This window comes from Rhopilema esculentum, chromosome 7 (genome assembly GCF_057945365.1).
Source record: "Rhopilema esculentum isolate cy_ngs chromosome 7, ASM5794536v1, whole genome shotgun sequence".
NCBI classification, from domain to species: domain Eukaryota; kingdom Metazoa; phylum Cnidaria; class Scyphozoa; order Rhizostomeae; family Rhizostomatidae; genus Rhopilema; species Rhopilema esculentum.
In genome coordinates, this window is record NC_142821.1 from 11,491,994 (window position 1) to 11,508,630 (window position 16,637).

At 36.6% G+C, this 16,637-nt stretch overlaps 1 protein-coding gene across 1 annotated transcript in view; it reads right to left on the reverse strand.

Annotated features, from left to right (window-relative positions):
• Nucleotides 1-16,637, reverse strand: part of LOC135683129 (transcription initiation factor TFIID subunit 2) — a 30,620-nt gene that overhangs the window by 6,017 nt on the left and 7,966 nt on the right. The window contains exons 7-28 of the mRNA XM_065198301.2: nt 16,448-16,491; nt 15,616-15,724; nt 14,936-15,021; nt 14,351-14,453; nt 12,874-12,992; nt 12,624-12,737; nt 12,126-12,225; nt 11,120-11,374; nt 10,073-10,168; nt 9,442-9,503; nt 8,548-8,659; nt 7,845-7,954; nt 7,073-7,141; nt 6,288-6,420; nt 5,753-5,872; nt 5,164-5,304; nt 4,819-4,929; nt 3,529-3,614; nt 2,948-2,987; nt 2,278-2,354; nt 1,874-1,951; nt 605-666 (exon numbers count right to left, since the gene is read on the reverse strand). Of these exons, the coding sequence (XP_065054373.2) occupies nt 605-666; nt 1,874-1,951; nt 2,278-2,354; nt 2,948-2,987; nt 3,529-3,614; nt 4,819-4,929; nt 5,164-5,304; nt 5,753-5,872; nt 6,288-6,420; nt 7,073-7,141; nt 7,845-7,954; nt 8,548-8,659; nt 9,442-9,503; nt 10,073-10,168; nt 11,120-11,374; nt 12,126-12,225; nt 12,624-12,737; nt 12,874-12,992; nt 14,351-14,453; nt 14,936-15,021; nt 15,616-15,724; nt 16,448-16,491 (2,227 nt within the window). The remainder of the gene's footprint in view (nt 1-604; nt 667-1,873; nt 1,952-2,277; nt 2,355-2,947; nt 2,988-3,528; nt 3,615-4,818; nt 4,930-5,163; nt 5,305-5,752; nt 5,873-6,287; nt 6,421-7,072; nt 7,142-7,844; nt 7,955-8,547; nt 8,660-9,441; nt 9,504-10,072; nt 10,169-11,119; nt 11,375-12,125; nt 12,226-12,623; nt 12,738-12,873; nt 12,993-14,350; nt 14,454-14,935; nt 15,022-15,615; nt 15,725-16,447; nt 16,492-16,637) is intronic.

Genomic DNA, 16,637 nt, shown 5'->3' on the forward strand with positions numbered 1-16,637 from the left:
GCTTGTTTGAAAAAGAACAAAACTCCCCTGTTCCTTAGTAAAATAAAACAAAGTAAATATATATAAAGAGCAACCAAAAATCGTGTAACAATTGATAGGAATTTTAATAGCTTGAAACAATCGATGCAAACAAAAACTTGGCACCACCTATGGTAGTTTCGTTTAAATAGGCATCTAAAAGGCTTCTTTTCTGAGACAAGCATCTAGTGTAAACAATGGCGTTTTGTTTGTAATGTTGCTTAAATATGATATATGGTTATGATACAAATCTATTTTACAGATTAACACTGTGTTATAAAGAGGTTGCCATATACCTCACTTGTTTAGAAGTTATTATATAGAATATCACACAATAAACAGGAGCACATCATAATCACGTGAAGTGTTAACTGCATGAAAATTCGATTTTGGTACACAACTTTGTAATTGAAAAGTAGAAGTTAATTAACTGGGTAGTGTGGAGCGAGAAGTTGCGTTGGGCAGAATAGTAACTTGACCAATAAACAGTCTTTCTGATTTATTGATCAATTCATCTTTAAGATCAGACAGGATATGGAATAACATTGAGAATGCAACCAGCAGTTTGAATTTCAATTGTTCATACCTCTGACGAAATCAACCAAGCATTCAATGGCAACTTTCCTTACATCTATGAACTGGCCATACCTGCGTTTCAAAATGACCAAAAATGAAATTTCACTGTTTATAATCAGTCATTTTTCATCAAAAGCGCAAGGTAGACTGAAGAAAGGGAGAAAAGGAAGAAGGAAATGAAGAAAAAAGGAAGACAAAAGGAAGACGAAAAGGACGAAGAAAAAGAAGAAAAAAAGGAAGAAGAAAAGGAAGCAGAAAAGGAAGCAGAAAAGGAAGCAGAAAAGGAAGAAGAAGAGGAAGCAGAAAAGGACGAAGAAGCGGAAGAAGAAAAGGAAGAAGAAAAGGAAGAAGAAGAGGAAGAAGAAGAGGAAGAAGAAGAGGAAGAAATAGAGGAAGAAGAAGAGGAAGAAGAGGAAGAAGAAGAGGAAGAAGAGGAATAAGAAGAGGAAGAAGAAGAGGGAGAAGAAGAGGAAGAAGAAGAGGAAGAAGAAGAGGAAGAAGAAGAGGAAGAAGAAGAGGAAGAAGAAGAGGAAGAAGAAGAGGAAGAAGAAGAGGAAGAATAAGAGGAAGAAGAAGAGGGAGAAGAAGAGGAAGAAGAAGAGGAAGAAGAAGAAGGAGAAGAAGAGGAAGAAGAAGAGGAAGAAGAGGAAGAAGAAGAGGGAGAAGAGGAAGAAGAAGAGGGAGAAGAGGAAGAAGAAGAGGAAGAAGAAAAGGAAGCAGAAAAGGAAGAAGAAGAGGAAGAAGAAAAGGACGAAGAAGCGGAAGAAGAAAAGGAAGAAGAAAAGGAAGAAGAAGAGGAAGAAGAAGAGGAAGAAGAGGAAGAAGAAGAGGGAGAAGAGGAAGAAGAAGAGGAAGAAGAAAAGGAAGAAGAAAAGGACGAAGAAAAAGAAAGAGGAAAAGGACGAAGAAAAAGAAAGAGGAAACGAAAGGAGAAAAGACTGAAGTGTGACAAAAAGGAGGAAAATGACAGCAGCGCTTGCAGGCAAACCATGTCGATCCAATTACTTCTGCAGGCACATCTGAAAAAGTGGTCTTAGATAGACTTGTTCAAATTTTTCAATTGTTTGAGAATTTAGAGAAACAATTCAGCTACAAGTTTCATCATGATAGTATGAAGTTTTACCGCTTTGTGAAAGTGATTTGTGTAGCAAAAAAGAGAATAATTGACTTCTGACGGCAGGAACAAGATGTCCAAAGATCTTGATATGATTATTGATTCTGTTAGGCACTGAATGGTATGATCACATCAAGTATGCAAAATAACTTATTATTGACTTACTCTGCATAAACTGTAAAAATAGCTGATTCAGCAGGAATGTGGCCATTCACTTGCAGGGATCTTATTGTTTTCAAGCAGCTGAAAAAAAAACGTGGAGCACTGAGGGAAAGGCAATGGAAAACGCTTCAAAAGGAAAAGAGTCAGTTAAAACATTTTGGGGTTTATGATGAATGTACAAACAACACAAATGCAAAATATGGTAAAATCTAACTACACTCATCGAAACTTTCCCTTTGAAGACAAGGAATAATTAGTCACAAAATTGCATCGATTCCTTTAAACATTTCTCAACTCAAGCAGCATTCGAACAGGTGAGTAAGATACCTGGAAAATAATAGGAAATGAAGGAAAAGGAACTGAAGAATTACAGTAAACCTTTCTATTTAAATAACTTTAAAACAAACCTTTGTGTGACAGCGTATCGATATGTTGGCAAAAGTTTCTCAAGATTCAGACTTTTGACGATTTCAGAAAGTATGAGCTGCAAAAATAGATATAATTCTTATCTATCGAAAAAAGAAAAATTGAAAAAATTATGATGCTTTAAATACAACGAAGATCTGTTGGTACTTGGCTGCAGTAAGTGATAGGTTAAAAGAAACAGGGATTGATATGAAAGGGCCAAAGAGAAATCCCGACTTAAAGAGTAAAAAAATGCAATTTGAAATTGAAACAGCACAAAGGTTGATGCGTTTTTAAGTTCTTAGAGGATGTTTATTGGAGAGGGTATAGGATTACGACAAAATATAAGCGATAATGCAATAAATGGTGAAATAAAATAAATTATTTTGCTTCCCAGATCGGCTAATCGGGAAGCAAAACAAATTTTTAGTTTCCAGATAAACGTTGATTGTGTAGGGAAAGTATAAGTGTTGAAAGCCGATTTGAAGGTACAAACATAATTGGGTAAAAGAAATACTGCATTTCATAGCAGTTTATAGTATGTGAGACTTGTTATTGAGATTCGACGCAGGGTAGTTATTGGGAAATCTGCCTCAAGTTGAGACAACTACTTTACAAAAAAAAGAAATTCAAAGAAGCAACATAGCATCATTGCTTAACGAAAATATTCACCTGTGCATCTTCTTGAGCAGGTATCAATTGTTTGCCATCACTAAGAAAATAAATATGTCAAAAAAGGAAATGCAAAATTGAAAAAGGCCTAGAAATGCAAACACATAGCATACTAAAATATTTTTGGCTTTAGAGCATAAAAACTCGGATAAAACATAACATAAGCAAAAAACTAGGAGCGAATAGAAGTAATGTGCGTACAAGAATGCCGCGTTTGATTGGTTCGTTTTTTACCAATCAGTGACCGCTAAACCCTTATATGATTTAATAACCCAAAAAAGGAAACTTAAACTCTTACAGTGCAGATAAGTCGGGACTTTTTTGTTTAAATTCAAACAGATTCTTAAGGCTTTCAAAAACTTTGCCTAGTACTTTTATTAAACAGTACCCAACAGGAAAGCGTAGTCTAAAGTGTATAAATTTATGTCATTAAAGGATAAAAAAGTTTTGGAAAAAAAACTCGGAGAGGAAAATTTAAAAAATTAATTCGGAAGGGAGCTAAAGAACAAACAACTCTATTGTTGATTGTGAGAAAAAAAGACAGGTCTTGATCAACCCAAGCTTAAGGAAAGTGAACATACTTATCAGTGGCTACCATGGTTACAGCTGACGTGACTGCATTAGTAAGAGCATCAATCAAACAACTTCGGTAGAACCCATCTGAAAACTAATAGAAAGGAGGCCAAAATTCAGAACGAGGCCCAGTGAGAATAGGTTTGAACTTACAGATGAAATGAATAACAACGAGGTATAAGAAGCAAGAAACAAAAATAAAATCAATGAGAAAAGGTATATATACTAGCCCCCCGTTCTTTATCTTGTTGTCATAATTACACTTTAAACGTTTTTTCTAAGAAAACGTTTTATAAGTACACTGAGGGTCGATTTGCAAAAAAATAAAAACAAAGTAAGAGCATGCCAAGCTGGAAAATTAGAAGAAAACAATGTGCTTTCAAGATGTTATCTCAGGTTTACAAAACAGAACAGATTTTATTAGCCGAAGTTATGAAAAACTATTGGCTAGCGAAAAAACAATTTATAGAACGATCAACTCTGTCTAAATTGAAATCAGGTAAATAGAACTTTTTTATTCGTGCAAAATCTCAATTCCCTTTAAATCATCTAACAAACACTTAGAAAAAAACGCTTTTGATCTGAGTCTCTGAACTTTTCCTAACTCAACCAACAGTGTCAGTTCTCCCAGGAAAACATCCCTTCTAGTTCGAACTTTCGAAATTCAAGAAATTAGCTGGTGAAACAAGTACTTAATGTTTTTAATTATGCAAAAATGGATGTTATTGTAATTTTTTGGCAGTTACTTCTAACATTTCCAACAATATTTGTTGGGGATATTAGACGAATAAGTTCATGGAATGTTGAACTTCCACGTGCCGTTCAGTTAATAAGAAGATCGAGGATAACAGAGGCATAATTCAAGAACTTTTGAAAAAGTCGCATAAATCGAAAAATTTGTAACTCGAACATTTCAACAATCCTTCAGAAAGCTGACTATCTGACGTAATATAAAGATAAGTTATGAAATAGGGACATCATTAACAACACCTCCGTGCCTCAAACTGTCCAAAAAATAAGACCATCTATAATAGTGGGTCCATTTAAAGGACTGCGTATACCCAACTTGTCAAGCCACCCATCAGAATAACGGCTTGCTATTGGTTAGTATTCTTGCGATGCAAAACTGCCCACGTGAAAAGCTAACCTCGCAGCAAGGTAGATAAACAGAACGACCGTAATGGCTGGGCCGATGACATGAGAAATCACATGTTTTTGAAAACCCCCGCAGAGTCGTTTGCTTTAGCTGGACACATTACCTTTAAATATGAAACGATAAACTCTAACCATCACCATACCTTATTATATCGATTGTCGTTGTATTTAATAAGGTCTAACACAAACTGGAGTATCTTCATCGGACACTGGAAATGCGAATTTCGGTATTTTGAAATGTTGACAGACAGTTCCTAAGGGGAAAAATCAGTCATTTGGCAGTCATCAAACAAGTTAGGGAAAATGACGTAAGGTGAAAGTCGGATGTTTTAATAAATGTTCTTTGCTTCATTCAAAGGTTTTAGATTCCTTTCTACATATCGATTATCTATGATGAACAAATACCACAAGCTCCTAAAAGTTTCAAAGGATCTTAAAAACCATGACATATATAACTGGGATTAAGTCTCAGAACAGAAACAGCATACCTTTTGCACAAAATATGAGATCAGACTTGAAAAATCATTGAATCTTGGAAGAGAGGGACAGCTCTGAGAACCATACAACTTCTGATAGCAAGTAATGAGAGTATCCTCGCCTTCCCAAACTTCAGGCTCATCTGAGAGAATCTAAAGGAAATTAATGCGAGATAAATAGCAGCATTTGCTTGGAGAATTATAGTTTTACAAAATCTAGACTTTTGATGACAAAGTAGTTTTCTAAATTGTAAGCAAAATATATCAATATATTTATCCCATTTGCAGTCTTTTAAAAACCCGACAATCACTAAATGCTACAGGCGATAACCATCAAAGAGAATGCTGAAGGCCCTAATGCTTGCACTGTACCAATACTACTTTGATACATATGGTAAAGACATTGTCAATCTAAGGAAAGAACGCTTAGGGTTCAGATCCGGACTGAAAGTTCAGGGCTCAGATGGAGGTTTGCTCTAAGGCACATGACCTCTCTCGCCGTTGAGCTAATCACAACCACAAAAAATATAAACACCTTTAGAAAAAGGTCGTGCTACTTCAAAGACTAATATATTAGATGCTTAAGTGCCCTACAAAATACCTTGACTAGGCTACTTGAAGCCATTGCTCTGACTCTGTGAAAGCATTCCTGTTGGTTAACTATATCAAGGAGAGCAGCCTTCGCATGGGAGCTTGGAAATTTTTGCAAGGCTTTTACTGCCTGTTGAAAACAGGAAACATGAAAATAATTGAACAGAAATGCACTGTTAGAACTTTTAATCACAAAGTTAAGATAAAACAACAATGAAAAAGCAACAGATGCTCAGTCTGCACACGCAACGAGAAAACACTTTTAGTTTATAATATTTTTGTAACTTTTTTAACCCTATTATGACAATATGCATGTATATACAAACGCTGATGGCTCACTCAATAGGTTTTAGCAAAACATGTCACATTCTCATCAAAGACAAGGTCTGAACCACGTGAGAGTACGTAAGGGGTAAAAATCTGTTTTAAACCAGGAAACTGCCTTCCATTTTGCTTGAAAAATAAAGACAAAAGCATATCGTGTTATGTACCACTGATGCAGTCAAATACAACCTGCTATCCCAAAGTGCCTACTGACAACTTACTTCGATTTGTGATGTCACATCTCTTTCATGTCTTAGTTCGTACTGCCACATGTAATCTGGTTGCTCCAATGCAACCTGACGTACCCAAGCCATGTCCGGGTCGATACGTAGCCAGAGCACAGGGGAATCAGAGCTGAAATACAAATTTATCTTGTCCTGTTTAACAAAACTGGTTATCATCGTTTTTGGTTAAATCTTAGCAGGTCTCACTATCGTTTCAAGGCTTCCCAATAAAAAAGTTGACAATTTGATTTTTTAAAAGTAATTTATCAAATAATAGATAAAGAGTGTTTAAAGTTTTGTTTAAACTTGGTTCTTTACTATAAACTAGCGCCTAATGGCCTAATGGTGTTTTTCATTGTACGCTTTGCGATAGAATTCACTTTCAAAATCTCTGAAAACAGCCTGCCAATGCTCGGTAGTGATATTTTGTAACGCTAACAACACGGGGGTTATAAAGATACTTCGTTATGAAAGAAATTGATGTTCCAGCCAATCAGAAAGCCGTATTTTAAAAAGCTGCTCTGTGATTGGTAGAACAAAAAGTTGTCCTGAGCGCCAGTTTTGAGTACTTTGGATTATGAGTCTCTGTTGTAGCGTCAGACAAGTGAGGCAGTAGCGAAACAGAGGCTCATGGAGAGAAAATATAAGAAGAGAATTTATTTCAAGTCAGCCTCGACTTGATACAAAGGCTGTTTCTTGAAGATGCTAAGTCAGAGTCTCAAGATAAGATTACTAGAATGGCTATTGAGTTATATTGCATTCGAACTTCTAACAAAGCTCACTCGATGGTCTGGCTGAGGTCCATGTCAACTTCTTCTCCGGTTACAAGTGGAATCTTCTTTTTCTTGTTTCTGCATTTAAAATAGAATAAAATAAAAATAGCTTTGATTTATTTTAAAAACATGATCACGAGTTAATTAAGGTGTTGAGTTATTTAACAGAAATATAACAATATTTAACAATATAGCAGAAAAGATGCAAAAGTAAACACACCCAAGTTCCACTACCATTCTCATTGGCTCTCAATTCTTAGACCCCCTTAGACCCATGGTTCAAGGCATTTTTATATCTGTCTTGTGTTTTTAAACATAATTGTACTGAGTTACAACATTCTAAACAACTACAAGAATATCCTCCACTGTGTTAAGTATATCACGTTTTCGACGGGACAGGCCCTTTCAATGGTTCTTATCTCCCAATTAGTCTACACTCATACATAGAGGAATGCACCTTATGGAACCGGAATTATGTTTGGTAACATGTACCATGCATGGTTACAAAACGATTCATTGAAAAGCACCATTCCTTGAACCATCTATTGCCACGAGACGAAACTAATGCTATTTATCACTTGCCAAGTTTAACATCAAAATATAAGCATTAGATAAGAGCCTAATATAAGAGCCGTTGACACCACAATTCCTATACAGTCTGCATCTTGAAAATTTAGGTTCTCCGTTGTAGAGATTCACTTTATTGGGAGGAGTCTATTTGGAGGAGCTGTTTAAGTGCAATTTGAATGACACAAATGCGTTTATAAGAATTAGAATTTACCTTCGACTTTTGGAGTGACAAGGAAGCTCATGATGACTCACAATGTCTTCAACTTGTACTGTATGCGTAAATGAACCGTCGAGTTCTTGTATTGACACTACAAGTGGACCCTTGCAAAGAAATGAGACAAAATATAGCTATATATAAGGGTTTCAAGGAAAGATGAAATAGGCAATACCTACTAGATAATGCCACCATTGCGAACACTTCCCTGGCCAGCAACGAGAAACACCACTTTACCCACAGAGGTTTATTTGATGTAATACAAGTAAGTATCTCTCAAGTATTCAAAAACCCCTTGCAGTCGCCGGAAAGTTTTGCTCTACTCTAATCCGACTTTACGTCTTCGACAATATTCTAAAAAAGCAGCTATTACGATATCTCTAAAAAAGAAGCGATTTCATCTTTATGATACGCTAGAAAACCTCTCGCTACAGAATGGTTGCAATTGCCAATCGCAATTGCTACAAAATTTTTCAAGCTAGAAAAAATTGCATATTCGATGAAATCTTCTCAACCCGAATGGATGTGGCATAGCAGGTTTTTTTCTCTCCAGAAAGCTTGTCTATGTTCAATGGCAGAATGACTCTGGTCATTATTTTATTCTGGTTTTAGATTCCGAAGAAAGTTGAAAGTTTATTTCTGCAAAACATTTCTGCAAATTGTGCTGAAATTCAAGTAATAAAGAATTTGTATCACTTACAACGTATTTCTGAAATCCTTTCCCCATTTCTTGAGTGATATCCAGTTCAACTATGTTTCGCTTTCTATTAAATGTAAAGCTACCCATAAATTTGGTGATGCCACAATGACAGCTTTTTCGTAGTTAAGCAAACACCCTTTAAGGTAAATGGCCAAAAATTCGATTAACGATATATCATTAGCAAATCAGTTGCTTATAAAACCCTTGAAATCAATAGAAATGCGTAGAAACACTTTGCCGCAGTTTCTTTCACAAGTATGACCTTTGACACACGTCCAATGAAGCCAGACCGTGTATCTGACCCCTGATCTTTGACACATAAACTATGAAATATCAACTCTTGCTATTACAATCAATTCAAACAACAATTCAAAGGTACACAAACAGATGCAGCTCTTGGCTCTGATTTCAAATTTCATATGGGACATTGATAATTTATATTTTATTAGATAGGAATTTCACGGTGAAAGTATAATGTAAGAAATCACTGGAGAAGATCGCATGCAGTTTGTTCAAGTTTCTTTCAAAATGATGACCCGTAGCTGGTGACTTAAAGCCAATGAAATCCGACCCTTGACATCCAACCCTGACCTTTGACATAAATTATGAAACAGAAACTTTTTGCTATTACCTGAACGCAATTCAATTAACAATGTGAACAAATAAGCAACGAGCAATATGCAGCAATGTGGTTTGCGAAGCGTTTGAAATTTCTACTAAAAACAGTAAATATATATTGAAATTATTTCTTATAAATAGAATGGACATTGCTTGGGATATCATTGCATGGTACAGCATTGATGTTGCATTGACCAGTCTAATATGATGTTTTGTAGCTACAAATTAGTAATCATTACAAAGTCAATATCGAAAGTAAAATATTTCAAAGGATACATCCACTGGTCCATTATATTGTTGATGTCTTTGCCAGAAACTGAAGAAATTGTCTTCAAAAACTATGGTCGGAAAAAAAATGCGTTTACTTAACAGCAGTATTTGGACACGTTTTGGAGCGGTCTCAAAAGATTAAAAGTATGAGTCTCAATTTAGAACCATCCTTTTCTACAAATCAAAGCTGATATGTCGAAATAAATAGGTTGCCAGTCGTAATCATATTTTCTCACAAACAATAAATTGGAAAGTTTTAGTAATGCTTCTGTTAAAAAATGCTGATGTCAAAAATACTTCCACAAGTCAGTAACATGTGTAGTTTAATGAAATATAACCAACCCGAATTGCTTAATGGATGCAACCAATATATTATGGTTGTATTATGAATACAAACAGTGCTGTGCGTGGCACTCACGTATTCCAAACACTAATTATTCTGCCTAACGATACATTTTTCAACAAAGTCATATTTACGATCTGCCTCTGTAAGAGAACGAAACAGCCTATTCTCAAGTTTGAAGATTGAAGAATTCTAAAGATGTCAGGAGACAATACTAGAAAAGGTGCATATTTGTGACACAGTGCCTTTGTGGAAAGCTAGATTGATAACAAGATTGTCATACGACTGTCATACCCCTGTGGTGGATATAAGCAAATTGTTCCATGTCATGTGCTCCGAGTGATTAGCAGATGCAGCAGTACTTGCGAGTGACAAAGCTTTGTTCAAAGCCTAAAAAAATCAAGAATTGCAAACGGATTAGCTGGTCGTGGTCACCAAGAAAGGAAATGCATGCTATTAGCCAAAGTAATTTCATTTTGCGAAACAAAGCCACATGAAACTCAAAGCCACATGAAGCTCATCATTTCATACTAAAATGGAGACGACCGTGAAGTTATTTAAGGTAGACAATGTGAAATTTTATATATGAGTAATTGTTTTAGTAACTTGCTGCTCTCTTGAAAAGAAGATCAACGACAGCCAGATGTCTAAAGCATTTGGCAATGGAAAATTCTGCGAAGACTGCTCAGTGGCTAGGGTCACAGATCACAGATCCAAGGGTCTGAGGTTCGAGTCCCTATCGTTCATTCGAAGTGAAGAGAGTCACCGGCACTCTGTAATTCCAGGTAGAGGAATCACAAGATACGGTTACATCGAGAGGAAAAGCCAGGGAATTGCTGAATAAACATAGCTTTTCATTGCTCTAAAGCTGCCTTTCGAAGCTACTTAGAAACAAGAACAAATAAACTAGAATGTTTACGTATTGTCAAGCATTTAAATCATTTTTGCATTCCCTGTTTCTTTCAAAAAAAAATTATATTATAGAATTTTTAGAGCTTCAGTGATTAACAATTTATTCTTATTATTATGAAATTCAATTCTAAATAAACTTTTTTACCGAAAAATTGGAAGTTGGCACGAAATGGCGGAAACAGCCCAATGAAGTACGAATTCGCCCTAAACTCTTCAGACTATAAACACGAGATAATGAATAAATGATAGCAGAAAGATGATATCTGATGTGGCTCGATCCTTACGTAAAAGGGAGAAAATACGATTGACCTGTTCTTAAATTTTTGATAAAAATATTGAAAAAGCTTTAGGAGAGGCAGTGAGTATCAGTAGAACCATACTATTAAGACATCGTGAAGAAATACAAAGCCGCTAAGTCAGTGGCCTTACCTGCAAAAGCAGCTCTTGCCCAATTCTCCCATCGATCATTCTGATGACCAAATGTGCCTTGGTCTTCAGCATTTCATTCTGCCTCGGTGACACCAAATGAGGATGATGTTTGGTTATTCCAGTAGTTGCATTTGCTTCTGGTAGATTCTGCTTTACATCTCCGGCAGTCTGGCGTGGATCAGCTGCTAATGGCACAGGGTATATAGGGGGAAGTCCAGGGCCTTCAACCTCGAAAGCGCATAGGGATTCCATTTCCTGGAAAAGGGAAACAGGCATAGACTGGAAATTTTCGATAAGACCGTGAAGTTTAGAGAAATAAATCAGCAAGATTTGCCGGAAAATGAACGATAAAAATTATGAGTTACAAACATTTCAATTACGACCTACAGTTAAGGATTGTCCAAGGTCCTTATGCAGTATCGCATATCTGAGTAAGGAAGGCTTCCAGATTATGAAATCGCTCAAAGTTGAGGAGAGTTTTATTCTATACAAACCTTAGAAGAGACCATTTACAGGCTCTTGTGCAACCGGCATGCTTAGCGGTAGTTGTCTTGAGAAATTGAATGTGTTTTGTATTTTCATGAAGTACGATATTAGGCCGGGTTTTTGAATTATAGTCGCAAAGCATGCCGGTTGCGCAAGAGCCTTTCAGAGTTCTTTACCAAAGATTCTTTACCTTTGCAATCTTTTGCGCCAAATTCATTTTCATTGGTTATTTAAACAATAGAAACAATAAAGGCCTAGATGGCCTTAAAAGATTGCTATCCTTAAAGACTCATTGCTAACAATGAACCCTTGCGAGCGTGGCGACGGTCCAAACAATGGCAGTAATTTTCTACGGATTAACCAAAATTGATTTTAGACAGTCTAAAAATGCATTATGGGATGCTTACGTAGCGCAATGGCTCATTGTTAGCAATGAGTCTTTAATTGCTAAGTGGCCTGAATTCCAAGCCTAATTTACGGTGCATACATTTGAGGTCAAAGAAACCAGAATAAATCCCACCTTCGAAATATAATAGCGATACTCGTTGTTTCCAAACACTTTTTTAATGAACAGGCCACACAAGTAGCGAGATATTCCTAATGGCAGCCAGTAATCCACCCTTGAAAAACAAAAAACTTTTATTGCAAAGCATAAACTGAAAATAATAACATATAAAACGAATATATAATTGCAAGCAAATGACACTTCTAGATAATGTCACGTGATAGACGCCTGCCACGTGATTCTCAGAGTATGCTAGGAAAATCAGTACACTTTTGACGCGGGTTTCTCAATGTAATAAACAGTCAAAGTTCCTAAGTAAAGATTATGAAACAGTCCACTGCCACCCCCTCCCCCCCCTTAGTAACACCCGCGTTACAGTATTGGTTGAGTGTACTGGCAATTGAATATTATGTTGTTGATATATCGTAAGGTACATAATATGCTATACATATGGTTGGTTGCATACTTTTCAGAATGATATTATAAAAGAGCAAATTACTAAACAACTATTACCATGATCCCATGACAACAAAGCAGCCAAAAAACTGCTCGGAAAGCGCTTGGGCCAGGGCAATTCTCGTGAGAATTGTCTGATCTATGATTCGGTTTGAGTGAAGTAGATTAGTGCTGTAAAATGAGAGAAAAAACAGTTAATCAAAAACAAAAACAAAACATGAAATACGGTCTCTAAAGTAAGTAAACTAAAATAAGATGTCGAAAGAGTTTATCGAAGTAGATAAAGCTTCTTGTGACGGAAGTTTACCTGAAAACCGACATTGATGCATACGATTGCACTTCATGGGGTGTTTCATCCACGAAGACTTGTTTATAAGAATTATAAGGGTATCGAGAGTTGAGATTCTCTTCAAAGAAGTAGAATATCTGAAAGGAAAGAGTTGTTAGTGTGTTTAAAAAGGTCAAATAACAGAGTAAGAGGATAAGTAAGAACCGGACTACAGCGATTAGAAATTCCGGAACGACATCACAATTATAAACATCCTGTTCTTAAACAGAACACAATGAACTTATATATAAATAAAGAATTACAATTCTAATAGCGCAACAAACGTTTGTTTTTGTGCTTGTTGCTAGCTAGCACCCCAAGGTTGTTTTAGGACACTGAGAGGCTATGCTTATCGAGCAGTGTCCTGGTCCTTCCTCTCGATGTGACCATACCTCGTGGTTCCTACGCCTGGAACTACAGAGAGCTGGCGACTCTCCTCACTCTGGGTGAAAGCTTGGTCATGTAAGGGACTCGAACCACGGACCCTTGGGTCTGTAGTCAGCGCATCTAACAACTGAGCCATCCTAGCGCTAAACGCAACAAACTTTGATGACAGTAAAGCAAGGTTTGTAAAAATAAACTGAAAATGAATGTGAGCGCTAGTGAAACGGCCGGGGCAGAATATAACCCACGGAAAAAAGGGAAAGAGACAGCCGGAGTGGGTGGGTTGGCATAGTTTGGGTTTATATTTGAAATCGTGATCGGGGTGTTTAGTTGTAAAGCAACGATGTACAGCATAGCTGGTCACGGCACAGTCCTGCCCTGGTCGTGTCACCATTTTTCTCTCAGGATAAACTTCAAGATAAACCCTTACAGGGTCTGTAACAGAGTATTAGAACTAAGAACTATCTACTGAGTCTTTGAATGCCCATGAACCTACAAACTATCAGTCCTTAGAACAAGATTTCTTTCTACTTCAAGGGTAAAATGAAAATGTTAATATGAGACCCCCCCCCCTGAGGGAGGACATCGTTTCAAAGCATAAACAGATCTTCAGAAACTTATATCACACATTTGGTCACTGATTGAACGGAGAAACGAAATCTGTTATTGAATTGTCAACGTTCCAGTTTCAAGCATTTCAAATTTATGAAGATGATGGTGAAACAAGTAATCCATATTTGTTGTAAATAAACTTTTTTTATACACAAGTCTAGAAAAGTACATTTTACAAGAACAAGATTACAAAGACGATGCCAAATGGGAGCATGATAGGCATGGCTACCCATTGACCTTAACAAAAAACAATACAGTAACACCAAAGGCTATACCAAAATTTTGTTTAGTCCGTGCAGATAGCTGGTTTGACCAAAAGACAAAGAGGCTACAACTTGAAGAGAAGATGAAATTTGGGCAAGATTTTGCTGTAGCCTTTGGTGCAAATAAACTTCGTTCGTATGTATCGAGTTTCTAATTGAAAATTTTTAGAACTGCAACTAACTTGTGAAAAACTTACCTCAGATAGAAATGAAACAGAGTTCCTCAACAAGGGTAGAAGACCAGGTAGGCAGAAATTTGTGACTTCAGTCATGTTCGGGTCAATATAGGTCTCGAAAGGCCTTGAAGAAAATAGACAGAAGAATTTAGGGGATGGCTTTTAAATATATAATAGACTAGTGGAAGAAACACAAATAAATTATTTAAATTCAAGAAATTATTTAAGAGTTCTTATCTGTTACCTGAAAGCTGCGTACGTCACGGATTCAAAAGAAGTGCGGATGTTTGTGATGTGCTTGCACATACGCGCCACAAAGACAATTGTAATAACAGTTTTGGGGGAAAAATTTTAAAAAAAGACATCTCTCAGATGAAATATCAGCTAATTAGAATAATACTCAAATTTAATGAAACATTTATAGCCAATCGTGGTGTTTGTTCCACACTGACAAAAAATGACAAAAATACGTCATATACACTGCTACTACTACAACAAATCACTTAGATTCTAAAATTGCATCTGAAATCCATGTCGGGTTACATCGAATCTTTTTTGATGAAGAAGCTTCCTCTTATATCAGATAAATAAAAAACTAAAACTCACCCAATCGCGAAACCAATATTGGGAGCTGATGTCGGTGTAGTGATGATATATCTAAATGTAACTTTCTTCTCGTCTGGCGAGAGAACCTAAAGTAGAGATAAAAATGTAATAATCAAAGAGAGCAAGAAGTTGATCCAAGGCTGGGGGAAATAAACTCATATAAGAATTGGTTTGCAATGATCTTTAAACACTAAGAAACCTGCTTGAGAATGCGAGTAGTTTTCCAGATTTCATAATCAGGGACGTAGCTAGCGGAGAATTTAGGAGCTGTGACACCCCCTCCAATTTGTTATGAGTTTGTCATTAGATCTTCAGTTAGGCCATAAAATCCGTACTTTGTCGGTACCGTACCTGAATTTGTCATCACCTATGTCTTAGTTGGTAAACTTAACTATCGATGAATCTCCATACCCCCGTGTCTGGAAGGTCAATCTACGCCACTGCCCATGATGTCTTCAAATACCCCTTGATAAAGAATTTCCTCGGGAACTGCCACATGATAATCACGTAAGCATTAAACTCGGTTAAAATTTTCTGTACCTCTTTTTCACTGGGTTTTATAGAACTTAAATTAATACGAAAACAGCTTAAGAAGGCCAGTCATTTTTAAGCCTCAATAGTGTTTTCAAATGCCTCTTAATTAATTACACGGCTCAGATTATAGTAACACAGCAGCTTACTTTATCTTGAAGTTCCCCAGCAGAGACCGCGGTGAAATCCTTGTCAACTGTAAAGTCGATTTTCCAAGTACAAACATCGTTATAGGAGTCGATGCATGGAAACCACAACCTAAAATGCAAAAGAAATATTTTGAAATACGCAAGGAAAGGATGCCAAACCAGTCAATCACACTGGAAGAGGTGGTGAGTTCAATAACAATTTTGCATTTTTGCAAGCCTCTTTCATCTTGCAAATAAGCAGCGAGCGATGAAGCAACGAAAAAAATATCACTCATGTTGATCCAAGTTAAAAAAAACTGGATTAGTAGTGTCAAACAAGATGCCGATGAGGAAATTGTCAAAGTAGACCTGGGTTGCCAATATCAAGGCCCACCAGCCACAACATCTGGCGCAGTGCCCTACCAACATGTTTTAATAGCCTGAGATCAGGTTCTCGGGGTGGAGGATGCCTCCGTACGACCCCGATCTAAGGCTAGTTTTTCCAAGACTATTGAACAAATTATGACTAAGCAAAAAGGTCTAAACTTTTTCACGACCACAAATACTATGCACAAAGACCATTTGACAGAAAGAGCCAATCAGGGTTCAGGTCCTGCACAACAATAAGTATGAAATCACATTACATTCATGCTTTAAAGTGCAGCAAATTAGCAGGGGAAATAATTCCTATTTATACGTCGAAGCGACTACAATATACTACAAATAAAAAGATAGCATTGTTCTAACCCCTAAAGAACTGTACTTTACGTTACTAGGACAATAACCGATTTTCTTAGAACTCTAGGACGGCATTAAAAAGGTGTTGTTTCACCAGTAAATGTCTGATAAATACCTGGCAGAATTTCCGTATTTATAGCTATAGACATGAGCTCCTCTCTAAAATGAAATAATCAATATCAACTAAGCCTTAAGCCACGGTATAGCAAACAAGTAATGTGTAAGAAGGAAGAACCGCAGGATAGGCTGTCCGCCGGATTCTGTGAATCTTGCAATGAGTGTTGTTACGAAAGATATACAGGAAC